The sequence below is a fragment of the Pollachius pollachius genome (genome assembly GCF_949987615.1).
Source record: "Pollachius pollachius genome assembly, chromosome: 11".
In the NCBI taxonomy this organism is placed as follows: Eukaryota; Metazoa; Chordata; class Actinopteri; order Gadiformes; family Gadidae; genus Pollachius; species Pollachius pollachius.
Window position 1 is genome coordinate 17,897,445 of NC_136944.1, and position 27,039 is coordinate 17,924,483.

Sequence of the window (27,039 nt, forward strand, 5' to 3'; positions counted from 1 at the left end):
CGTCTCCACGCTCAACGGCTGTAACCAATCAGCGTCCACTGAGATCAGCGAGGGGCGGGCTCATTTCATTGTATAATTAGAAAGCAGACTAGCATCGCATGCTAGTTGTTCATCAAACACCTCCCACATTAAACAGGAGCGAAGCGGTACATATGAAAGAATATTGATAACCCACCAGGTATTTTTTAATAAAGAACGTCCGATTTTATTCAACAATTTTTCAAACTAGCTTAACTTTCCCTGTTTGTAGCCGGCCTCAAACACATTCGCCAGCGAATGTGCTTCTCCGTCAGTCCCAGTGTAGCTAGCTAGCTAACCTGCTGCTAGATCACTTCATATAATATCCCCAGTGTAGCTAGATAGCTAGCCTCTTGCTAGATCTCTTGATATTGCAGCCCCAGTCCCACTGGAGGAATGAACCACAAGAGCAAGAAGAGGATTAAAGAGGCGAAGCGCAATGCCAGGCCGGAGCTCAAGGACTCGTCAGACTGGACGAAGCATGGCTACAGCGACTCCTTCGACCTGTCACACCATACTGTCAAGGTACCTGTCAGTAGCTCCCGCTGGGCTAACGGAGGCTAATTTAGCCTCCATTCGCCTCCTGCTATCCTGCACGTTTCACGTTCCCAACCCAGAGCTGTGTGTACGTCTTGTTGTTGCACGTAGGCAGCAGTTCTGTACTACTTGGAGCCTTTTGCTGTTACATAAGATTTGAGTTGGAGCTCATTTTCAAAGGACTGATATTCAGGAACCTGTTTATTTCTTGACTACTTTAACCCGCATATATTAATTATAAAATTGTTGCATCTTCGTCCCGAGCGACATGCATACTGTTGTCTGCTGTGACTGATCAACAGTCAACTTGTTAATCTAAAACCTGTGTTTATCAGAGATTGATATTTGCGGCTGCATTATACCTTTATCAATTTGTTACTCTGTTCAGCTGGCTTCTTTTTAACATTCCTTAAATTGCATGGTGGTTGTGCCTTGAGAATGTGTTCGCCCTTCGTACACACAATTGGAAAAGATTGTCTTTCTAACACAAAAACACACACACGCCCTCTATTGCCTCTGTACCGACTGATAAGCTGTCTTTGTTTTGCCAGGACAACGTGGAGCGCGTGGACACCCTGCGGCTGACCCCGGAGGAGTTCATCCAGCGCTTTGAGCGGCCGTACAAGCCGGTGGTGCTGCAAAACAGCCAGGAGAGCTGGCCAGCGCGCCACAAGTGGACCGTGGAGCGCCTCAAACGCAAGTACCGCAACCAGAAGTTCAAGTGTGGCGAGGACAACGACGGCTACTCGGTGAAGATGAAGATGAAGTACTACACAGAGTACCTGGAGACAACGCGGGACGACAGCCCGTTGTATATCTTCGACAGCAGCTACGGGGAGCACGCCAAGAGGGGCAAGCTCCTGGAGGACTACCAGGTTCCTCTGTTCTTCAGAGACGACCTCTTCCAGTTTGCCGGAGAGAAACGCAGACCGCCATACAGGTCTGCACTGCCCACTTCCTGTGATTGTTCCTTCTGCTCTGCGCCTTGTGCTGTTTTATTTCATGCCCCTGATCAACAGACCTTTTTGTAAGTTGCAACGCAGTCAAAAGTCTTCGTCTTGGTTTTCAAAACTAGACACTAAAACTTAAACATGAAGATGAGTACACGTATATGTCCTCTGTTGACTCCCTTCAAGCATCCCTCCCAAACCAATCCCCTAAAACTCATGACTAGCTTGGTAGCTTCGGTCTGCTTATAGGTCTGACTATAGACTCTATAGGCTTGGCACAGGAAGAGTGCGCTCAGTTCGCGGGGTTTATATACTGCATAAAAATGATTGGAAAGGCCTATACAGTCCAGCAACAGCCGAACGTACAATTAATTTTTCCTTTTTGTTTGAGGATTTTATTTATCGATTGCAGTTGGGATGTTAAGACAATTCCAACCAATATGACAAAAAAATTACAATTTATTCAAAAAGTATTTTTTGTCATTAACATCCCAACCGCAATCGATAAATAAAATTGTCTGTCCTAGCTTTAACTGACACCAAATTTTGTAGATGTCGTATCACGACAAAGCAATCGGTTGTATCATGAGCACTGTTTGGTGCTGATCAGCGGTTCTTCCCTCTCTGTGTCCTCCAGGTGGTTTGTGATGGGCCCGGCTCGCTCCGGGACGGGGATCCACATAGACCCGCTGGGCACGAGTGCCTGGAACGCCCTCGTGCAGGGTCACAAGCGCTGGTGTCTCTTCCCCACGCACACGCCCCGTGAGCTGATCAAGGTACGGCGGGAGGACGGGGGAAACCAGCAGGACGAGGCGGTCACCTGGTTCTCTGTGGTGTACCCCCGCACCCAGCAGCCCAGCTGGCCCGCTGAGTTCAGACCCCTGGAGGTCCTGCAGAAGGCCGGGGAGACCGTCTTCGTCCCAGGTGAGTGGGGGGGATGGCTCCTTTTCCACCTCCTCCCTCTCCACCTCTTCCACTTCCATGCTACAATTCCTCTACCTTCTCCTCTTCCTTTCTATTCTTCTTCTTCTCCTCCTCTTTACTCTACCTACACCCCTCTTGATCCTCTTTCTCACTCTCTTCCTCTCTGCTCCTTCTCCCCCTCCAGTCCTCCTTGACCTCCACCTTCTCCCCCTCTTTCTCTTGGTCTCTACTCTTCCCATACCTCAACCTCCTCTTCTGCAGTTCTAGTTGGTGTGTCCTCCCTGTATATGAGTCATGGTGACCTCATGACCAGGTGTTTTAAATGTGTCCTAAATTCTCCTTATCCCAGTTGCCGCGGTGATGCAACTAAACCCTCTGCTCCGCTGGCTCACTGGCAGGGTCAGACTTCTGTTGGTTAACAAATAACAGCCAGGGATCGGAAGAACTGTTTGTTTTGTATGATCCGAGAGTTGGGTTGAGGTTTGAGGGTAGTATGATGTAGGGGTGTACGGTATAAACGGTATAAAAAGTACACCAGTGTGAATTTTCGCTACGGTATGGATTTTGACGTTACCGTGTGACTGGTAGACAGTGTTGTGTGTAACGCGTTACAAAGTAAGTAACACGTTAATACAGAAACGTTACTACTTTTTCATGTAGAAAGTAAAGTTACGCGCAACTACTGAAAATATGGTAACGAACGTAGTTCCTTTTTCAATTTGGCGCAACTTTTCCCAGGGACAGATTTGACAGCGATACATCCTTCTCAGGCAGTATTCTATTGCGCAAGCACGCAGGCGTGCAGTATCTCTCATTCCACACCGTATGAGACAAACGCTGGTAGCGTGAAGCTGTCTCTGCATCTCTTCCATAGAAATCGCTTCCGCAGGCATTTTTTTCAAAGCCAGTCCTTACGACAAAAAAAGCCAGCGGTGGAACGAGATAACAAACGCCGTCACTGTTTACCTGTGTAAGGACATGGTTCCCTTTGACAAATGTTGATAGAAAGGGCTTTAAAGAGATGGTCAAAACACTCGATCCCAGGTACGCGTTACCTGCCCGCACACACTTCAGCCAAATTGAGATGCCAAAACTATACGGCATGGTCCACCAGCAAGTGGAGAAAGAAATCCATACTATTAAACATTAGTGTTTTTCAGAGATGGAAGTAAATTGAGAAAAGATTTCGCTTTTTTTTTTTCATGCAGTTTTGCTGCCTAACCAGTGTTTTACCCCTTCAGAAGCATTTATATCGAAATAAGAAGATACAATTAACATACCGTGATATAATACCGTTACTGTCTATGCCATCTTGTCTTTAAGACTCGATAGGTAGATTGACGAACACAGCTTGTGACATCCGTGAACAACACGCAAGTTCTGTGTTCGTCAATCTGCCTAATGTAGTTCATATCGATAACCTTTGTACTTAATAATATTAGTAGCCCTGCTAGTTAATATCTCCAACATGGCTATTCAGAAGACTTAACTATCCTGTGTGTGTGTGTGTGTGTGTGTGTGTGTGTGTGCGCGTGCGCGCGCGCAGGAGGCTGGTGGCACGTGGTGCTGAACCTGGACACCACCATTGCCATCACCCAGAACTTTGCCAGCACCACCAACTTCCCCATCGTCTGGCACAAGACGGTGCGCGGCCGCCCCAAGCTGTCCAGGAAGTGGTATCGGTAAGAACCAACTCCCACTTTAGGCAAGGCAACTTTATTTATATTGCACTTTTCAAAAACGAGGCAGACTCAAAGTGCTTCACATAGAAACATCGGCATACAATTAAATAAAATAGATCAGTAAAATTGGTAGAAAAATAAAGGCAAAGTTAAAAAAGCATTTTAGAAAGTGCAATGTATTTAAGATCAGATCATGTATCTCTCTCGTATCAGATCAACAGTCAGTCTGGTTACAGATCATGTATCTCTCTCGTATCAGATCAACAGTCAGTCTGGTTACAGATCATGTATCTCTCTCGTATCAGATCAACAGTCAGTCTGGTTACAGATCATGTATCTCTCTCGTATCAGATCAACAGTCAGTCTGGTTTCAGATCATGTATCTCTCTCGTATCAGATCAACAGTCTCTCTGGTATCATATCATGATACCAGAGACTACTGGTACTCTGGGATTGACCACCCTACGTCTAGGTGCTCTGTTGCCACCCAGCAAGAACCAGGCCATGGCTTTAAACACAGCCAGGACCGTTCAGTGAGGATTCTGTACGTCCTCCACTGGGTGTTGATGCCTGATGAGTTGTGTGTGTGTGTGTGTGTGTGTGTGTGTGTGTGTGTGTCTCAGCGTGCTGAAGCAGGAGCGTCCGGAGCTCGCGGCCCTGGCGGATAAGGTGGACCTCCAGGAGTCCACGGGCATCGCCTCCGACAGCTCCAGTGACTCCTCCTCCTCCTCCTCCTCCTCCAGCTCCTCTGACTCAGACTCTGAAGTACGGGCTGCATACATACGCACACGCTCGCTTGCACACACAAATACGGACGTGTGCGCACACACACAATCAATCAATGTGTTCCATTGATACCAAATCTGTACGGTTCAGATCTGATGGGAACTGTGTACGGTAGTCAAATGTTTTCATATTGCACGTGTTCTAACACATTTCTACGTAATGGAAGATGGTTGCTCTGTAGTACTATATATCTATAGTTGAGAATATCTACAATGGTAAATCTAGAACAGTATATATCTACAGTAGTAAATATATCAGTAAAACTGTTGTAAAAATTCTAATTTGGAAGTCAGTATATATAGTGGGATATCTATAGTACAAGATATCTATATTGCTAAATTCTATAGCAGTAATTATATAATAGTACATCTTTAGTAGTAAATATCTATAGCTGTAAATATATATAGAAGTAAATCTATAGTAGCACTCTAGTAAATCTGTATTTCGGTGCTGGACATGTACAGCTGCCATCTTGAGTTTCCTCTCCTGAGGCATTTTTAGCTCAAGTCTCAGATGGCAGTCGGCCATAGAGCAATGCCCGTGGCGTTTATTACCACACACGTGAAGACCCATCCATAAAGGAGAACAGTATGTACAAAGGCACTGTGTCCATGGGCAATACGTACAAAGGCAGTGTGTCCCTAGGGCAGTGTGTCCCTAGGGCAGTGTGTCCCTAGGGCAGTGTGTCCCTAGGGCAGTGTGTCCCTAGGGCAGTGTGTCCCTAGGCAGTGTGTCCCTCCCTAGGGCAGTGTGTCCCTAGGCATTGTGTATCCAGCCGTTTGTACACAGGCTTAATGTACCCAGGCGTGTTTATGTACCAAGTGTGTGTCTTGTGGCGTGTACCCTAGCATGTTCCCCGCCCAACATCTGAACATATGACGGTTGCAACACACATATCTCTAAATCATCTGCCCGTGAACCCACCTTTCAACAGAGTTTTGAGCAAGGACCCCAAGAACCGGGATTATATATCTCCCTCATACCGAGCCAAAATAGTCTCGACCATAGTATACTAACCCTTGCTTAATCGCACACCCGCAGCCAAACATGTTCAGCAAATTTCATGTCCCTGCAATGGGTTAGAGCAGTGGTTCCCAAACTTTTTGTGCCCAAGGCACACCAAAGGACAAATAAAAATTTCAAGGCACACCTATTGTGCAAAATAGCCTTATAACACGTGTTATCACTAATATCATCTGTTTATCTGTTAAGTTTATAATTATTTACTAATGCCAAATAAGATGTGACAAAGACAACTATTCTACTCATGAAATATTTATTAACAAAATACTTCACAAAAATATTTAAACTTTATCTAATTGGGCTTAATCAAACACACCCATTTCAACCAGACAGGTGAGGCAAAGGAAACAGAAATTCAGCAGAGAACTGTCCATGAGAAAGCTGCATGGTCCTGAATCTGACCCACAAATTATAACTAACATTTAGAATCAGGCTTTTTTTGTAAATATTCTGCCTACTAACAAATCAGTGGGACACATGTGCCTGTCGGGGCGCACAGATTTTTTTAATCCTTGGTGGCACGGAGGAGATGGCCACTCGCAAGTCCTGCTCAACAGAGAGCTGTGACCTGGTCTTGTTCTTCATGTAAACAAGAGTGGAGAACGCCAACTCACACAGGTAGGTGGTGGGGAAATGAAGAAGTTGGTCGATAGCGTGGTGGGAGATGGTTGGATATTCTGATGCACAAACCAACCAAAACTGATGGAGGGTGAGCTCACTAAATTTCAGTTTCAACGTGCGGTCCGCACGGAGCTCTGCGCTCTCCTCTCTCTCCTTCATAGTGAGCTTCTCGCTTGACTCGGACTCCTGGTTGAATGGGTCTCGGATCCAGTCATTGTCCTCGATGTCCGCCACACGTGGAAAATAGCGCTCAAACCTCTCTTTTAAGGTCTGAAGGTGTTCGGCATATATAGCGCGCTCACTGGCTGCCTGTGGCGCAGCTGATGCCAGCGGGAACATGTTCATGGAGCCATGTTCCAAAGCCTCGCGCCACAGGGTCAGTTAAGCCCATAAAGCCCCGAATCTTGTCTGTGGATGATAAAATGTTTTCATTCCTGCCCTGAAGCTTGGCGTTTAACTCGTTGAGATGCCCAAATATGTCTGCAAGGTAAGCCAGCCTGGCGCACCAGCTCTCATCCGCGAGCCTGTCCTTATGTGGGACAGCGTGTTCACGTGAAAATTCCAAAAGCTCTTCCCGAAGCTCGTAAAAACGGGATAAGACTTTCCCCCGAGACAACCATCGTACCTCTGTGTGGAGGATCAGGCTTTGGTGGGCGGCTCCCATCTCAGCGCACAGCTGGGAGAAAAGGCGAGATTTCAGGGGCCTTGATTTGATGTAATTCACCATCTGCACAGCCTGATTCAGCACCTCAGTCAACTCCGGGGGCATGGTTTTGGCAACTAATGCCTCTCGGTGCAAAATGCAGTGGTTGGTCACTATCTGTGGATTTTGTGCTTTTACCTTTGCAATAAAGCCTCTCACTCTCCCCGTCATGCATGCCACACCATCCGTGCACAGACTGACGCACATACTCCAGCACAGATTGTTTTCTATTAGTAGTTATCAGTTACCTTGAATATTTCTTCTCCCGTTGTATGGCTTGCCATTTCTTTACAGAAGAAAAAAGTCTCTTTAATAGAGTCACCGCCAACATACCTGACGTTTGCCAGGAGCTGGGCAGCCCCACTTTATGTCGGTCGATTCATCTATTTGAAGAGAAAATCTGCCGCTCGCCTGCAGTTTCTCTGTTAAATGTTGTTCAATGTCTTCTGACATGTCATCTATTCTTCTTTTGATTGTGTTATCAGATGCCGGCACCTTGGATAGCTCATTTGCGGCATCTGGACCCAGCATGACACCTGCAATTATTTTGGAAGCAGGGAGGATGAGTGTCTCTGCTATTGTGTGAGGCTTCTTTTGCTTTGCAATAAGCTCCGCTAGCATGTTAGCACGCTAGCCTCCATTGCCTTTTCAGACACTTTCACACAATCCAACAAACGGTCTTGCTGCCTCTGGTTCAGATCCCGCGCTCTTTTGAAATAGGCCAGGATTCTCTCAGCGTGGAAGGGATGTTTGGTTTCCAAGTGCCTCTTCAGCTTGCTTGGAACCATATTAGCATTAGCTAACTTCTCCCGACAGAGGACGCACTCCGGCTGAGGAATGTTGACATCCCCGGTCCAACTGAAGCCATAAGACAGGTAACTTTCATGATACTGTCGGCTGACAGTTTTTTTCCTCTTTTCCTTCGGTGGGTTGTCGGACTCGGCAGTCTCTGCACTGGTGGTTGGTGATTTGCTCCGCACGAGAAAGCGCTCCATTTTCCCTCTTGTTTATGTTTTAATGTTGTGTTGACCTACTGCCTTTGATGTGTCACAGTCTAAATTAAATTCCCACCTGCGCAACTGCGCGAACAGCGAAATGTGGGATCCTCTTTGAGGATTTTTTAAATAGTTTTTAGATAACGAGTTTGCCTCTGTATTATGGAATGAGTGCATTCAAAGTAGTATATAGTAAATTAAAATAATTATTTTTGTCTAGTTGTATACTATATTGCAGTAGGCTATGGTTGTCACAAAATCCCACGGCACACTTGGACTTGCCTCACGGCACACCAGTGTGCCGCGGCACACAGTTTGGGAACCACTGGGTTAGAGGAATTCCCTAAACTGACTAAGAAACTTCCAGCTCACATCTTTATTTTGATCATGGTAGTAATGAAGCTGCTTCTTACGTCCCTTCACAGCTGTTCTAAAATCCTACTTATCTTGTTCACTTGCTGGAAACAGGAGTACCCTGTTAATGTTGTAAAAATACAAAGTGCACTTCTCTGAATACCCTGTCTATTTGTTCACAGTGGGAACGGTAGTTTCAGCTCAGTTACATTTTTTCATTAGCTGTCACTTACAGCCCTCAGAGGAAAGTCATTGAAACGTTGTGCTTAAGTTTCAGTCATAATCCATTATGTTATGCACCTTATGTGAGGAGAGCATATTATAATATAGATTTTTGGGTTTAGAGTACATAGTATTATATAATGGAATACTAATGGATAGTGGAATATAGAGAAGTGTGCCATCTCTCTCAGGAAGGGAAACTATTATGTTCCGCCTGTTCAGTTTCGTTCCATAAAGACACCAGATCAGTACCTAAAGGTCAGGACTCAGGTACACGGATCAGTAGAGACACTGGATCTGTACCCAAAGGTCCGGGCTGGAGTGCAGGGTCGGTAACGGGCGTGTGCCTGTCTTTTCCACAGGGCTCGGGCTCGGAGGGCGACGCCGGGATGTCCCACCGCAGGAAGAAGCGGCGGACGTGCGGCGTATCCAACGGCGACAGCAGCAATAAGGACGACTGCATCAGCAAGGAGCGAAGCTCGTCTCGGTGACCCCAAGCCACGTCCACTACTACATAAGACCCCCCCCCCCCCAGCCATGCCACTCACCTAGCACTGATGACCGCTGGGCTTTGTCTGGGGGGATGGAGGGAAGAAGATCAGGCGGTTCTTTGGGGGCCTACTGGGTCCATTGGGGGCCTACTGGGTCCTTTGGGGGCCTACTGGCTCCTCTGGGGGCCCACTGGGTCCTTTAGGCAACATGGCTATATTTCTGAAGTACAGGATGCGGGGAAATAAGACCTTCCAAAATGTCTTTAAAGCTGTGAGATGAAAGTGAGGCTTAGAGATGTCATACTTGGGGGGGGGGGGGGTACTAGAGCTCAGATCTTAACACCCGTTGGGGTATTGCAGTGAGATTGATGAGGAGGGATGAGGCCCAGTTATAAGGACAGCGGGGCAGTAGACCACACTACCGAAACACAGTATGCTCCTTGAGCTGAGGCCATGTATCCACTAGAGGGGCTGTATTGTATAGGGTTGTCCAGTTAGAACGGCCCCTGTTGCTTTAGTTACCGCCACTGGGCCACACTGCTGCCCTAAAGGAGGTTTGCATTAAATGCCACTTTAATATCTTCTATTATTTTAACCTTCTATGCTTGGCTTCTCCACTGAACTAATTGGGTTGTGGATAGAAAAACTTGCTTTGTTTGGCATCAACCTGGTCGGTCAGCCTTAAGGAAATTAAATGGATCAGCTTTGTTCAAAAACCGTGGGAAACAAACATACGATCATTCACATTTCCCTTTTTATCTCACCAGTGCTTGAAATTTATTTTGGGAGGAAAGAGGGCTGTGGTTTCAAGGGTTAACAGTTCTCAGGTGTCGAAATAAGTGATCCACTAGAATACCAAATCCTCTGTAATAAAACATTTAATTTGGTGGTTAGTATTTTGGTGGTTGTTGGATACGATTTTGCTCTTGATTATTATGTTCTTTTTAGTAGCATTCTCCTGGGGAATGGTGTGCCATATGCTGCTACGACGAGATAATCCTGAACGGCTAGTCTCTTGATCTTGAATCCTAAATCACAAAATGTTTACTGTAGGAGTGGTTTGGTGCTCTGTGCAGACACAAGGGAGCGCCAAACTCACGAGAATTGCATCGCATGTGACGTTTTAACTGTCGGGCCTTGGGTTTCATTGATTTAATCGGTTTGAGGAGTCCGACATTTGTTAAGGGACGTGTGACCCCACAAATCCATATGTTTCTGGTAAACGACTCATTGTTCTATGGGTCTGTAACGAATAAGGAAGAAAGGCTTATTGATGTCTGTGTTCCTTCCATCTTCTCTTCTGTTCTTCACTGTGATTCCAAACACCTGATTTTCTAAAGATGGAGTCTCTTTCCGCTTGTCTCCCTTGCTCATGTGATCTCATCCTTAAACGTTGGAAATTAACACAATATGTGAAAAGCTGTATTTGTGTCTTTAATCAGACTAAAGTGCCTATATAAAGTCCTGTTTGTGTCTTTGGTTCTTTGACTAAAAATAAGGTCTCTCTCTGTGGCTGTTCACTTGATCTAAAATCGTAGATACTGTACTTGTCAGTACTAAGAGCATAGCATAAACATTTGGGTATTTATGACCAAGTCAACAGAGCCCTGGTTCTGAATTGTAGCCCTGCTTTTAAACGTCAAACCAGTTCCCAAAGGTATACCCTATTCTAGAGGTCTTTCCCCAGTTCTGAATGTTAACTCTGATCTTCATGGCCCTCATTGGAAACCAGTCTATCTGACGTGTCTCTCAGTGGTCCATGTATGAGACCTCCGGTTCAGTTCATTACCCACTGGTGGTTTGGGTTTGAATGGGAGCTCTGTTGGCTATCGGTCTGACGTCTCTGAGCCATGAGACTGTCCTGCTTGCGTCCCTGTACAGTCACAAGACGATTGGGTCCATGGGGGGTCTCTGTCTAAAACCATGCCAGAGGGATTTAGAAGGAAGGAAAGAAGATGGATGATCCAGTACTAATGTGTTCGGGGAACTGTGTTATTCCACATGGACCCCAGGGGAAACAACTTTTGCTGATGAGTGTCATATATTTTCATCTAATAAAGAAATAATCATGTAAACATTTTGAGTGTAACTTTCAGCCTGTGGACTGCAGGGCCTACAGCTCGCTTATGGAAGATGAAGATTAAAGGGTATTTTCTGGAGGGGACATCAACAATAATTTAATCACTTGCAGGCGTCACTGTACATATTTCCATATTTTACAGAGGCACACATCCACAAGTGCAGCCCGATGTAAAGTAGACATAGGGGTGCAACGAGCCAGCGCAACAGCAGGATACACGGGGGGGACCCACCTGAATAACACCTTTAACACCTCGAAAATTGTGTTCTTTATTTCATTATTAAAAAGTGGAGATGGTTTCTATGAAATATATATTTTCAATTACATGATTTATGTAGAAATAGGCCTTATTTATATTGGAGGGACTACTTTTTGATTTTCAGTAGTTTTTTTGCGGGGGGGGCGGGGGGCTCGACGTTTCAAGGGTTATGTACGCTATAAACGGCCTGTTCGAAGACGCTCCAATTAACCTATCTTTATAGGAACGATTTTTATCTCTTTATTGAAGAACAGACGTTCTGACTGTCGGCCTAGTTATACCGTGTTACATCTTTAAGCGCCCCGCCCGCCCGTGTCCGTGACTGGTTTTGCGGCCCGTGTCCGTGACGCGCCCGGCGGAGACGCGCAGCTCCAGTCTGCGCACCGGCGGTCGGGGAAAGCAGCAGTCTAAGCGGATCTACTGCCTTGACAACACGCTCTCCGCAGACGGCGCGGCGGCTACAGGGACTAATTAAATGACTGCAAACACACTCAATACGAAGCCATAGAATTTTACTTCATTTTTTTTTATAAAAAAATACCAAAGATGGAGTTGGACCCTGCGGTCATCATTCCGGCCATTCTGTTCACCATAGTTGCCATTTATTTAGCGTCTTCCTACTTGAACAAAAAGGTCGAGGCACCTGCGAACAAAAAGAAACGACGCGTGGTTGAAGAGAACGATGAAGTTTGCTCGTCTAGTTATGTGTCGGTTCAGAACGTGGAGCCCAGAGTGGAGAAGCCCGCTGTGATCGAAGAAGTGAAACCTGTCGTGGTGGCCAAGGCCGAGCCGGTGCCCGTTGTGGCCCCTGTTGTAGAGGAGGTGGCCCCTGTGGTAGCGGAGGTGGCCCCTGTGGTAGAAGAGGTGGCCCCTGTGGTAGAGGAGGTACGACCCGTGGAAACCGTGGTCTCTGGCCATCAAATCACAGAAGTTGAGGTAGGAATTACATTTAAAAGGATTCTACTTAATTCCTCGTTACATTTATTTAGGCTACTCAAAAGCATGTATACCTTTCCTCACATGCCGCGGGTCTTTGCACTTTTCAAAAGTTTACAGTAGCCTGCAGCTTGTTTGTTTTTAGCGATTTCGTGTCTCCACACTTTTTACGCACACTCGCGCATAATACTGTATGCTCCAAATATATACCATGTACTGCACACATCACATTTAGCCTAATCATAATAATCGCACACCAAAATAGAGCGAAAATATACTCGTCCATGCTGGCCTTACACCTAACGGTCTTCATTAGAAAGGAGGCTTTGTGCTTTGTGTGGTGCAGAACCGTACCATTCACAATGTGTCGCTTTATAACCACAAGCCTTCAGCCTTCGGCGACTAAGGCGCCCTAATGCATTTTTAAGTAGACCAGTCTTAAGTTAAGTGGACTTATTACATTTAAATTGCACATATTTCAGCTAGACTTGTGTCCACTCAGCAGGTTCTGAAGTTTTACCGATTGAAAGGGCAGCAGCACCTGGAGCCGCGAATAGACCAGTAGGCGCACGGTTGGTGACATGACTTTGTCGCATACCAAAAATACAGTAATGAATCCACTATATTTGGTGTCAAAGCGGCATTCTATATTTACCGTGGGGCGCGTAACCCACGAGGCAGAAACCCACCCTGGAACTCAAGAAGAGTGAGGGGCTATAATGGGCGTGACCCAGCATATGTTGGATCAGATGCATGCCTATTCTACGCTGTGCTTGGTAAAGCTAAGCTAGGCTACTCTATGCTATGATATGCTATAGCAGCAGATCTGTTTTTAGCTTTTATGTATGACGGTAGAGGAGACGATGACAGGTGCCCCTGGGTTAAGTCCCCTGATGGTTGATGCCACACGTGGTTCCAACAGGTCAATGTTTAACAAAGAGCATCTGGTTGGGTAGACCAGCACTGAAATTATCAAATTAGCCAGAGGTTATTTGTGTAAGAGTTTACCACAGAGGCTGTCCTTGGCCTATTGTTCATAGTGTTTGTGTTTCAGTAGAACAAAATGTCTGTTGTTCGGTTGACTAGTATGTCCGGACAGTAGGCTGGAAGTGTGGGTTTTCTCCCAGGACGACCAAACCCATTCAACGGAAAACCATACTGGTACCATAGACCCATACTGGTACTGTAGAATGAAATATAAAGTTATTCTTACATGGATATACTGATCTGATTCCACTACCAACAGTTCTGGGCCTTATTGACCTGGCGGCCATTGCATTTATTTCCCCAAACCAAGCTAGCTTTAAGCACCAAGATGGCAGCTAGATGATTAAAGCCCATACTCATGAGAATGTAATCTGGTGGTTGGCAGCTCTGTTACCATGGAGACAAACACATCTATGCCTTAAGCGCTCAGCCCTCCGTCTTTAAGACGCTGAACGGCGCCAGCGGTGGATGACGAATGCGTCTTCTAATTCTATGTGCTCCAGACGGGCCAATAGGCCAGCCTGCTCATCGTTATTTCTGTTGGTGTGGTATTTGTCTCCCATACGAGGCTGAGGTAAGGTCTCCCCCGTAAACCTCCGAAATATTCAGCCCTTCCCCTCATTGTGAGGGAGAGGGACAGGGAGAGAGAGAGAGAGAGAGAGAGAGAGAGAGAGAGAGAGAGAGAGAGAGAGAGAGAGAGAGAGAGAGAGAGAGAGAGGGAGAGGGAGAGGGTTGGGGGGTCATCAAATTCGGAACACTCCGGTGTCGGATTGGACGACAGTTGTAGCAGACACCTCCTGTTTGTCTTGTGTAGCCACACACAGGGTTGCTTAATGACTCAGAATTAATCTGGTGTTTGGTCTGTGTGTGTGTGTGTGTGTGGGGGGGGGGGGGGGGGGGGGGGGGTAACTAGTCACTGACAGATGGATAGACAGAGAGACAGATGGATAGACAGACACAGACTAACAGAAGGATAGATGGATGGATGGATGGTGTCGTGGCAATTTCTTTACGAGATATTGCATCTAGGAAAGATGAATCTTCTTAATGCAAAAAAGCACACCATAGTTGTAGACGATACAGCATACACTAGTCTCCTCGTCTATAGCAGAGTGAGCCCAGAATACAGCTGCTCCCTTGTGACGAGTTTACCAGAAAGGTTAACGTTAGATAACAGTAGAAACAGGTAAGGTGGCTCGACAATACAAGGAATAGAAAACAATTAAAAGTAAACAACGTATGGATTTTCCCATCACAATAGATAGATAAACAGATAGATATGGATCGAGAGATTTCAGAATAGGCAGACCCACTAGAGGGTAACATGCTTAGATATATATTAAGCACACTTCTATGTGACGTTCTTTGCAAATGGTGTATTCTATTTAATCGGTTCTAATTTAATATAATATATTTAATGTTATAAAGAGTTTATTATTGGTTCAATTTTTTCTCTGGTCTTGTGTTGTTGTTTTTTCTAGGGTCATTGACCATATCAGGACTGATCAGCTTAAGAGTTAACTCTGCATTTACCATGCAGGAGGAAAGACCCATTCAATTATCTTTCTCTTAGTCATCCTCTCCCCCGCTCTGTCTCTCTCTGGCTGACTCTCTCCCTCTCTGTGACCCTCTATGTCTCTCTCCCTTGCTCTCCTTCTCTCTCTCTCTCTCTCTCTCTCTCTCTCTCTCCCTCTCTCTTTCTCTCTGGCCCTCTATCTCTCTCTTGCTCTCTCTAGCTCTCTCTTGCTCTCACTCTCTCACTCCCTTCCTATATCCCTGCCCCCTCTCCACCCTCTCTCTAGCAGTTAATCTGTTAAAGAGCCAGACCATAGCTCCCCACCTGCTCACAATGACCTCAACAGGAAGTGACCTCAACAGGAAGTGACCTCAGCAGAACCACCTGACACCTAGCTCGCCGGGGTGCTAGCCTGAGTCAGCAGAAAGCCCCTGACTAACATATAGGGTGTTTGGGAGATGAAGGACTCTTTAGAACATTACTTGTTGTTGAATAATGGTTCCACCTCACCTAGTGGACATTTTGGTTCCAATATAACCTCACTTGAGAATGTTAATGGTTGAATAGAACAACAGTTAAGAATTTAACTGGTTTAATATAACCTAACTAAAGAACCATACTGGTCGAATAGAACCACACTTTAGAAATGTAGGGGTTTAATATAACCTCCGTCTAGAACATTACCGGTTGAATGGAACCCAGCTTAAAACCTTAATGGTTAAACATAATTCCCTAAACATAGTCTGTGGGGCGTGAATCGCTATAGTGGGCCACAAGGACAGACGGCTACTGGCCTTAATCTGTGTGGTGCACCCTCACATCTCCGAGTCTTACACTCCTGACACACAGCTGTATGAAGACTCATGTTGATTGACAGGCCTGCTGCATCTCCCACACACGGTCAAACTTCCGTTCAACGGCTAGCCGACCCTCCGTCCCTCTGTGCTGGATGGTGATTGCCTGAGGGGAGCCTGAGGGGTGACATCACAGAATAGCAGGGAGAAGTGTTTGACCATATTAGGAGTGAAGGCAGCCGAGGCGCCTGTCTGTGTTTACAACTGATAAATATCCTCAGAACACACACACACAGACACACACATGCATACGCATATACACACACATGCATACGCACACACACACACACGCATACACAAACACACACACACACACACACACTAAAACAACATACTGTCTTTACAGGTGACACACTCATTAACGCCCATACCGACACATCTACACTATACTGTTATTACAGGACACACACATACACAAATAAACACACACACACACACAAACAAGCAACGCATCCAACTTATATAATTATGTAGATGGTCGAGGGATAAACAGGCCAAGAGTGGGCGGGATTTGTGTATTGGGACAAAATACAAAAATAAATATGGATAATGGAATATGAATAAAGATACATAATAAAGATAAATAAAGATCTCATAATAAAGATAAATTGGGAGCAAGCTCTAACCGGTGGTTGAGGTGCGAGCTGATTTAACAGTGTCATTAGCGCTCAAGTATGTTCGCTTGCATGTGAGGGCGGCTACTGTCAGGGGATTTGTTTCGTCACATGGAGGAGGAGGAGGACGAGGACGAGGAGAAGGAGCAAGGGGACGAGTGAGACAAGGAGAAGCAAGGGAAATGAGGAGGAAGAGGAGGGGATATATCTTCATTGTTGAATGCACTTAGTCTTAGTTACCCTGGAACTAAGTGTCAGCTAAAGATATGGAGGGTAATGTAAAGAAAAGGAGGAGGAGATGGATGGATGTGGACATGATGAGTTGTCTGCCGGATTCGCTGAATCATGCTGTCCAATGCTGGCAGTGTCCAGCCCAGAGACGGCGGCTGCAGAGAGACAGTTTACCTGCTGGTTTAGAAACTCACTTCGCAGGGCTTTTATTTTGAAACTTATGTGATGGCTAACCAACATTTAATATTTAAGATGTTTGGTCTTCACAGTGGAGAGTTTGATTCACTCTGACACCCAGAGAGCAACAGATTAACTCTCTCTCGCTCTTCCTATCTTCTTCTTTCTAAATCTCTCTCTCTCTCTCTCTCTCTCTCTCTCAACGACACACACCGTGTGTGCATGTGAGTGTGTGCGTAGGGGATGCGTTTCCTGGTCTAAAGCTGTCATGGGCAGGTAGGTGTAGTTGGCATGGTGATTGTTGTTGTTTGTGTCAGCGGCAGGTGGAGACGGCCTCTTCACATAGACACCAGAGTGGCCTGCTATTGACACACACACCCACGCATTCACACCCTCACATTCACATGCAAAGACACACACATTCACATGAAAACACACCCACACATTCACACACGCACGCACGCCCACACAGGTCACAAAACCTGCTGGCCAGTTAAGTGTTAGCCCTTCCTAGTGGAAATGCTGTGACGTTATTGGTCCACCAATTTCTGAATAAGAAAATAAGTTATACAAAGTGGGGGAGTCAAGGGGAGCTTGTCATGCATTTAGATTTAATGATGGTCCTGTTTTACTTTGGTAGTTGTTTTATAGTCCGAGTAGCATTGAGCATTCCCGTTACAGCGGGCATTGTCACAAGCATGTTAGCAGTCCGTGTGGAGAGCAATGATCTCTGAACCAAACGGTTCTCGTCTGATTTGTACCCCAGTCCGAAGTTGCGATTGGGACTGTAAATAGGAAGTCTTAAATGAAAAAATCATTTATCCGTTATCCGTTACCCGGCTACACCGAAACCGATACAGAAATACTGCCGGTGGTACCAGTAGGTAAATCGTTGTTAGAAGATAGCCAATGGTTTCCGAGATTTGGTCAGACTTAACAAGACGGGTTGAGCTATCTGTCTTTTGGTTTACTTGGTTAAATTGTGTTATGATGTGTGATGATGTCGTTCATGTGTTTGCAGGTTGCACCACAGCCTGAACCAGAACCAGAACCAGAGATCGTCTCCCTCCCGGAACCAGTGGTGGAGTCCATCCCTGAGCCAGAACCAGTAGCACCAGCTGTAGAATTAGTAACAGAACTGTTGGTAGAATCGCTCCCAGTGCCAGAACTTCAGTCACTCCCAGAACCACAGGAGGAGGAGCCGGTCATTGTAGCAGAACCTGTAGTGGTAGAAGAACCGGTTGCTGTAAAGGAACCCGAGCCCACCACAGAACCTGAAGCCACCAAACCTCAGGCGGAAGAGCCGGTTATTGTAGCAGAACCTGTAGTCGTAGAAGAACCGGTTGTTGTGAAGGAACCCGAGACCACCACAGAACCTGAAGCCAAGCCGGAACTAGAAGCAGAACAAGAGTCTGTGTCAGAGTTGACCATTCCAACAGAACCCTCTCAGCCAACTGCTGATGAGACTCCTATCCCAGAACCAACCGTTGATGTCCTACCTGAGGAGACCTCTCCAGAAGAAGTCCCTCAGACCAGTGAGTTCTCCACAGGTCCATCCTGACTAGGCCTCCTTGGGTCTCCTTGGTTTTACCATTTCCTCCAGAGCGACTTACATTTAAACAGATACATGTCATTAAAGAGCAGCTAAGGGTTAGGCAGTAGAGTGACAGGTCACTTAGGAGCCGGTTGGGGTTGGCCAGTACAGAGACAGGTAATTAAGGAGATGGTATTGGTTAGGGGACATAGCAGCTCATGGCTAGAAAGGGTCCTCTTGTCTGAGAGGTTCTCTCCTGGCTTCTCCTAGTGTCCTAGAGGTTCTCTCCTAGCTTCTCCTAGTGTCCTAGAGGTTCTCTCCTGGCTTCTCCTAGTGTCCTAGAAGTTATCTCCTAGCTTCTCCTAGTGTCTGAGAGGTTCTCTCCTAGCTTCTCCTAGTGTCTGAGAGGTTCTCTCCTAGCTTCTCGTGTCCTAGAGGTTCTCTCCTAGCTTCTCCTTGTGTCCTAGAGGTTCTCTCCTAGCTTCTCCTAGTGTCTGAGAGGTTCTCTCCTAGCTTCTTGTGTCCTAGAGGTTCTCTCCTAGCTTCTCCTTGTGTCCTAGAGGTTCTCTCCTAGCTTCTCCTAGCGTATGAGAGGTTCTCTCCTAGCTTCTCGTGTCCTAGAGGTTCTCTCCTAGCTTCTCCTTGTGTCCTAGAGGTTCTCTCCTAGCTTCTCCTAGTGTCTGAGAGGTTCTCTCCTAGCTTCTCGTGTCCTAGAGGTTCTCTCCTAGCTTCTCCTTGTGTCCTAGAGGTTCTCTCCTAGCTTCTCCTAGTGTCTGAGAGGTTCTCTCCTAGCTTCTCCTTGTGTCCTAGAGGTTCTCTCCTAGCTTCTCCTAGTGTCTGAGAGGTTCTCTCCTAGCTTCTCGTGTCCTAGAGGTTCTCTCCTAGCTTCTCCTTGTGTCCTAGAGGTTCTCTCCTAGCTTCTCCTAGTGTCTGAGAGGTTCTGTCCTGGCTGGCCCTGTTTCAGGCGATGGTCTTGTTCTCTCACGTGCGAGCAGCAGCTGCAGGAGCCAGATAACCCCTCCCCACCCCACCAACCCACCCAGAGGTGCTCTCTGAATAGACACATGATGGGAGGTGTTGATGGGGGGGGGGTGTAGGATTACATTCACCATCAAACCGCAGAGTTGTGTTAAGTGATAAGGTTGTGCAATATATATATATGCATTATAAACTGTCCTGTGTGAAAGGGAATATCCAGGTCTCTTGTTCAGTACATACGAACTTGATGACTGTTTAGATCCCAGCGCTCAGACCACAGCGTTCTCCTGGTAACACTGACACACGTGGCAGGAGGTGGAAGATCTGTCTGAGAACTCTTTAATCTGTACAGACACTCAGGATAAGAGGCTTTCTGACCCCACATGCGTGTGTGTGTTGTGCTCACCCGTTGTGTAACTAAATCCTAAAATCATCATCCTGCAGGGATCGGGCCAACTCTGCTGAAACGACCCCTGCTGGAATGAGTATTATGTTTTATGAATGGCTGAAATTGTGTGTGTGTGTGTGTGTGTGTGTGTGTGTGTGTCATATCCGTTGTCAAGACCTTGGGGAAGAAGTCACTGTTGGATTCTGAACTATTTAGAACTGGTTGTATATGGTTTGAACTTGTTTGATCTGATCTGATGATTTCAAGTGATCTAACTGGTTTGGTGTGTTCTGCTTTGAACTGGTATCGTTTGAGCTTGTCTGATCAGTCTTGAACTCTTTTGATCCGGTTTGAATTAGTCTAAACTGGTTTGATGTGTACTGAACTGGTCTGAACTGGTCTGATCTGGTTTGATCTGGTTTGTTTCAGACACGGCCGCTGAAGACGAGGAGAGGGTGACCTTCGCGGCTGGGAAGAAGCAGAGCAGGTTTGAGACGCTGATGACCAAGGAGGAGATGGAGGAGGAGCAGAGGTAACCCGCTTATCACGCCTTCCATGCACACACGCACGCACACACACGCACGCGTGCACATACGCAGGCATGAACGCACATACACATGCATTCAAAGCCACAGTCATGCATGCAAGCATGTGTACACCCACCTGAACTTTTCTTGCAGATATATTCTTGCATACTTTACTGAGTCAATGCACTGATGTTAGCGTGTTATTATTGCCTGCTATCTTATACCCCCGCGCCTAGCCAAACCCCCGCCCCCGCCCCCGTCCCTCCCTCTCTCCCAACTAATATTGAGAACCAGTCGGATAGACAGACAGACAGACAGACAGACAGACAGACAGACAGACAGACAGACAGACAGACAGTGTGGGTGGGATGAGGCAGCAAGTGCTGCATTAGAACAAGAGGTAGCTGGTGTTTGATGTAGAGGAGTACATGTTGATAAAAACACTCCACATTTTTATAGTATGATTCAGTAGAACAGCAGCCAATCAAAACATATGGGTACAATCTTTGTGCTGTGCCACAGGGAGAGCGTAAGTGTTTCCGATTGGTCGATGTGTTTATAACATCACTGAGTCAAACTCTTGAAATACCTCTGGAGAGAAAGCGGGGGGGGGGGCTAGAGAGAGAGAGATTTAGGAGGCAGAGAGAGATACTAGGGAGAGAGGAATGTATGACTACTTTAGGAAACTTTTCTATGACTTTGGTCGAATTTCTTTCTATTTCTACAGTGCTGACTGTGACTCAGCACTGATGAGTCACAATCTGATAATATATTAGACACACACACACACACACACACACACACACACACGTATGTACTAATATGCAAACACACACACAGAGGCATGCAGGCACACACACATAGGCCCTTGTGTACAAAGGCACACGCGCGCACTTCCTTCTGTGACAATTCATTTTCATATCAAATCAAGCAAAAAATATATATACTTTAAAGAAACACTTACTTTTACACCCTGCATCTGAAAGCACACCTCCCTCCCTCTTCCTCCCCCAACGCCCTTTCCAACACCAGCACAGTGATCTCCACCCAGCGCCCTGAGACCACCATGCCCCACCCCCACCCTACCCACCCGCCCCCTGCTAGCACCCTGACAGCAACCAGCCCCACCCGAACCAAATGCCCAGCACTCAGCTGCGCCCCCCGCCCCTAGGGCCAGGCGTGTGTTTGAATGCCCAGATCTTTATTTACAAGCTGTGTTGCGATGTTTTACAGGATAGAGCTCACAGCTGATCTGACTTGTCTGTGAGCTGAGGACACAAAACTTACTGTTAGACTCACAGGGTAAGAAATACATAAACTTTGTTTTAATATATTATTATATAGTATACTATACTATACTAAAACGTTACTGTAATGTAAACAGGGGAAGATACACTACCTACTGTGTTAATATTTATATAATGTACAATATATTTAAATATTATATGATATATATATGGTTATATATTACATAATATGTATAATATATATATATAATATACATCAATACTTTATTACACTATAAAGCAATGCACTATACTAAAGCTATACTATATTAAACTACACTACTAATAGGCCTACCACCACGATAGACTATCTTAACACCCCCCCTCCCCAAACAACATTAAACTTGCTAAGCGTTTTTTGGTTTTCAAACTAGCAGTCTGTTGTAAACGTCGCTGTTTGTAGCTCTCGAAAGGTTGGTCATTAGCGCCCTCTTCTGGAATTATCTGGAAACTCCTCTTCTTCGATCTCTTTCTTGGAAATACGTACATTTTACTAACTAAATTATTATTTGGTCTTTCCAATAAATACTAGTCTTTTGTTGTTTTGATCAACTATATTATCCTCTGGACAATTTAAAAAAGTTATCTAGTTCTAAATAAAATACAGATGCTATCGACCGTCACTAGAGGGCAGATTTTCACCAGGTTTGTCGAAGCTTTGAGAACCGCTGAAAAATGACGTCACACAAATTGACAAATCTTCAATGTGGAGTTGTCACCCTAAATTGTTTATAGTTTAATCTGAAATCAATGTCCAGGATGAATTATCGTCTATGTTTAAAAATCCCTGCGTGGAGTGTGCTGCTATGCTGTGTTGCTAACTGCTAACTGCATGCTACATGCTACCAGCTACCAACACATTCACTGGTGAGTCAATTAATAACCCTAACATTTATATAATAATCATACAGTATATTCAGTGAAATAATTTATGTTTTTATATTTAACTGAAATATAATTGAATGTCCCTTTTTCTTTTTTTACAGTGCAATGGAGTAACCACATTTGTTTGGGTGTATGTTTGTGTGAAGGCCAATGTGTGTGTGTGTGTGTGTGTGTGTAAAAGGGTGTACATATATGTTTGTGTGTGAGCGTGAGTGAGAGAGTTTACATACACATGTGTGTGTGTCTGGGTTTAAGATGTCAGACAAGAAGAAACAAGATGAAAAAAACACTTCATAAATCTTGTTCCTTTATGTACCTCTGTGTTTGTATGTATGTATGTGTGTGTGTGTGTGTGTGTGTGTGTTTGTGTGTGTGTGTGTGTGTGTTTGTGTGTGTGTGTGTGTGTGTGTGTATCTATGTGTGTGTGTGTATGTGTGTCTGGTTGTGTGCATATGTGTGTGTCCAAAGTGGGGAAAGTGAAAGTAAATGAATTTGTGTTTTTTGCATGTTAAAGGTTGTTGTGCTGGACAATGCTGTCGTGTAGCTTTCTTTAGCGATTGGCTTAGCATGAATTTAGCCCCTTTCACACATCCAGTCTATTAAACCACGACTGTTGATCTTAATGCGCCATTGCTTCTCGGGTGATCGATTAAAATATAGATGCAGCTTATTTTGTTTGCAAACAAGCTCCTTTTTTCAAGAATGGCCGGAAACTGGAGATTCTGAAGTGAGGGAGCTCCTTTCAGTCTGCAAGTTTAATGGTGGAGGGCATAAAACGTCCCTATCCCTTGGCCCATCCATTCCGGCATTGTTAGGCCATGTATGTAAGGGCGCAAGACGGAATGACCCAGAATGTAGGTGCATGTGTGAATAGGGAAGATCACCGACGTTGCATGAAAGGTCATCTCAGTAATTGACAAAGAAATATGTGTGACAGGGGCTTATTAAGAATGTTCAAAACTGTTTGTTGAAAAGGACTGAACAAGGACTTTCCAACTTCATTAAAGAGATTTATGAAAAAAAAACGTGTTCAGTTCTTTCTTTCTCTCTTTAATAGTTATATCAAAAGTTACAGTAAATATATAAGAGTTCTTAAGTTTTCATAAACACTATTTTCAGACTTGTTTCGGCTGTTGTCTATATAAATGTTATCGCTTAGTCGTCCTTGAAAATCTAAATTAAATATAGATATAACATTTACAATATAGACATTTTATTTTTTCATATTTTTTTGTTACACATTTTTTATGTATGTATTAGCTTTGTGGGTTTCTGTGAGCAGAAGGTTCTGGGACCCGTGTGGTAAGGGAACCCCCCTGGACACTCGACAACTTTCTGGTCAAACTTTTTGCTGACTTTTTATGTTGCTTATATCCTGCCAACAGCAACACAAAGTATACACCTCACTATACAACACAATGCACACAATACACATCTCAGCGTCAACTCATCTCATTGTGTGTTCTGTTGTGCTGATGTGAGACACAAAATGGAAGTTACTTCCCCTAAGATTTGTATGTTTTGTCTACAAAGTCTGTGTGTGTGCATACCTGTGTGTGTGATTTGTGGGTTTTAAATGGAAAGTTTTAATGCATTCTTTTATTTTCATTGTCAGTGTATTGTCAATGTCTCATTGTATTTTGATAATCTTTCTATAGTTTTCACGGGGCCTACGATGTTTAAAAACGTAAGGAACACCTAAACCTACCCCTCACTATGTCTTGCATATCCAATCCAATCCAATCCGAGGGCTGTTACAATATGTGTGCATGTATGGGTGCAGCTGCGTCACAATATGTTTGTGTGCACACATGCGTAACATGTGTGTTTGTGTGTAAAAATGTGTTACTAATGTGTGTGTTTATGTGCATGTGCGTAACGTGTCTTTGTGTGTGCACATGTGTAACGTGTGTGTTTGTGTGGACGTGTGTAACGTGTGTGCTTGTGTGCACGTGCCTGCAGGGTGCAGCAGGAGCAGTTGGCGGCCATCTTTCTCCTGCTGAGGGACAACCAGGAGGTGCTGGGGGACGTGACGGAGGGAGACATGGAGGAGCAGTTCAAACTGTACTCACTCTGACCCCGGACACCAGGGGGAGCCAGGGAGCCGACCACAAACCAGAGAAACCACCACAGACAAAGAACCAACCAGAGAACCAATCAGCAGTCTCAGAAATGAAGAACCAGTCAGACGGGGAGGGGGACTTCTGCTTTATTCAATTAGTAGATGCTTTTATCCAGATAGCTTACTTACCTCTAATTAGTCACTAAGTAGCAAGTAGGGGTTAGGGAGCTTCTTCCTCCTTAGTGACTTACGTTAGACACTAAGAAGCAGGTAGTGGTAAGGGGGCTTCTTCCTCCTTAGTGACTTACTTTGGACACTAAGAAGCAGGTAGGGGTTAGGGAGCTTCTTCCTCCTTAGTGACTTACTTTGGACACTAAGAAGCAGGTAGGGGTTAGGGGGCTTCTTCCTCCTTAGTGACTTACGTTAGACACTAAGAAGCAGGTAGGGGTAAGGGGGCATCTTCCTCCTTAGTGACTTACGTTAGACACTAAGAAGCAGGTAGGGGTTAGGGGGCTTCTTCCTCCTTAGTGACTTACGTTAGACGCTAAGAAGCAGGTAGTGGTAAGGGGGCTTCTTCCTCCTTAGTGACTTACGTTAGACACTAAAAGCAGGTAGGGGTTAGGGGGCTTCTTCCTCCTTAGTGACTTACGTTAGACACTAAAAGCAGGTAGTGGTAAGGGGGCTTCTTCCTCCTTAGTGACTTACGTTAGACACTAAAAGCAGGTAGTGGTAAGGGGGCATCTTGCTCTAGGAAGCCACAGCAGACATTGGGGATCGAACCTACAACCGTTCAGCTGGGAGGCAAACACCCCAACCACTAGACACGTCAACCACAACAATACATTTTAACAAAAGTAAGAGCAAAAAAGCAAGCGTGAAAGAAGCCAGACCAAAGTAAATGAAGTGATTTATTGTTTAAGATACAAAGGGAACTACATCCTTTGGAGTTTATATGTAAAATCAATATCATTGATTGAATAGTGACACTAAGCCATGTCTAGTGCATCATGTGAAATAAGGCCAGCTAAGTTTGTGTAGCGGTTGATCGCTATGTTCATCAAGATCAATACGTTCGAGATCAATAAGTTATAAGTTATTGGTTGATCTTTGATAGTGGGAGAAATATGTTGGGAGGTTTGTTGCTCAAACCTCTCTTCGATGTCATCTAAACTGGTAAATTAAGAGTTAATATCAAAACGTGCCTTCAGATGCTGGCTTTACGGTTTGTAGGCCGTGATAAAAATATATAAAAAGTATTGAATACCAGTCACCGAAGTAAGAAGAGAAGTAAAAGTATTTTCACCTTAAAAAAAAGATACCAAATGTCATTGTTGAAAAAATGAATGTCATCTTATTCGTTTTATTGTAGATACACATGTTATCTTTTTCCATGACAATAAATATATTTGACCAAAAGAAAGCCGTAGTTGCAGTTTTCCGCTGTTAGGCCCACTGATGTTGTGGCCTCTTTCTGTAGCATGAGCTTTATGTAAATATATTCAATCATATAGTTTTTGTTTTTGTCTGCCTTCAGGTAAACAGAATAGCCTGATTCAGACTAATCCTGACCATTTCCTTTCTGTATTAATTCATTCATCTATAAGGTATGTGGAGTTACATCAAACTGGGTGCCATCTTTTGAGGCAGAAGAAACAGGCCAACATTTATGCGTATACACATAGATAGGATGACCTCAAGCTACTTAGCTCACTTTCTTCCAGGGACGCGGGAGGTCAGTCCGAGTCGGGGGTGCTGAGAAAGTCTATATGATGACGTCATAATAAAAGCTGCGCAACATTCATGGTTTTCGTATTAATATGGCCAGCAACATTTTACACCAGTTTTATAATGTTTTACACTACAACAGACATGTTTAACACCAACATGCTTAATGTCAAAGCAGCATAGTAGCCTACCAGATTCAGCTATGGACAGGTCACACACGGAACGCCGGTTTATTTATAGTCAGAAGATGATTAATTATTGACAGAGTCACAGCTACGCTATACGGGTAGCAACAGAACGAGGCACTTGAACTTAACTCGCACACACACACACACACACTTTGTTTTTGCTGCTATGACTGAAGGGTCAAAGCCTAGGAATTGTACTTATTATAACTAACGTAACAATAGAGAAGTTCAACTTAACGTAAAAATAAATAGATACGTTTTAACTTCCAGAGCGCCTGGCTGGGAAGTCAAACTCCTTCGGCTGGCAGGGCTCTTCACCAACAGAGTTAGTGGGTGGGGCCGCAGGTGAGGGATTAATCCAACATAGGATCGACCGGAGGGGGGTTAGCATTGCTGCAGTCTGTTTCTCCGCTACAAAACTTCTCTGAACGGCCCCCCTCAGGGGTGGTGCAGGGACAGGGGGCCGCTGGCAGGGAGTCGGCTTTCTGGCTGCTGTTTGGAAGTTA

At 45.1% G+C, this 27,039-nt stretch overlaps 2 protein-coding genes across 5 annotated transcripts; both read left to right on the forward strand.

Moving 5' to 3' along the window:
* Positions 1-119: 119 nt before the first annotated feature.
* Positions 120-11,351, forward strand: jmjd6 (jumonji domain containing 6, arginine demethylase and lysine hydroxylase). Its single transcript, XM_079746237.1, has 6 exons — positions 120-543; positions 1,107-1,495; positions 2,143-2,429; positions 3,976-4,111; positions 4,735-4,876; positions 9,178-11,351. The coding sequence occupies exons 1-6, from the start codon at positions 415-417 to the stop codon at positions 9,304-9,306; spliced, it is 1,212 nt and encodes a 403-aa protein (XP_079602363.1). The 5' UTR covers positions 120-414; the 3' UTR covers positions 9,307-11,351.
* A 684-nt stretch (positions 11,352-12,035) lies between these two features.
* LOC307082214 (uncharacterized protein) lies at positions 12,036-25,914 on the forward strand. Of its 4 annotated transcripts, none has more exons than XM_079745713.1 (5): positions 12,036-12,581; positions 17,982-18,495; positions 20,290-20,392; positions 21,621-21,689; positions 24,521-24,625. In XM_079745713.1, the coding sequence occupies exons 1-4, from the start codon at positions 12,192-12,194 to the stop codon at positions 21,652-21,654; spliced, it is 1,041 nt and encodes a 346-aa protein (XP_079601839.1). In that variant the 5' UTR covers positions 12,036-12,191; the 3' UTR covers positions 21,655-21,689; positions 24,521-24,625. The 4 variants fall into 4 exon arrangements, with proteins under 4 accessions (XP_079601839.1, XP_079601838.1, XP_079601837.1 ...); XM_079745712.1 differs by lacking the exon at positions 24,521-24,625 and adding an exon at positions 22,660-23,568; XM_079745711.1 differs by lacking the exon at positions 21,621-21,689 and having other exon boundaries at positions 24,521-25,914.
* The last annotated feature ends 1,125 nt before the right edge of the window (positions 25,915-27,039 follow it).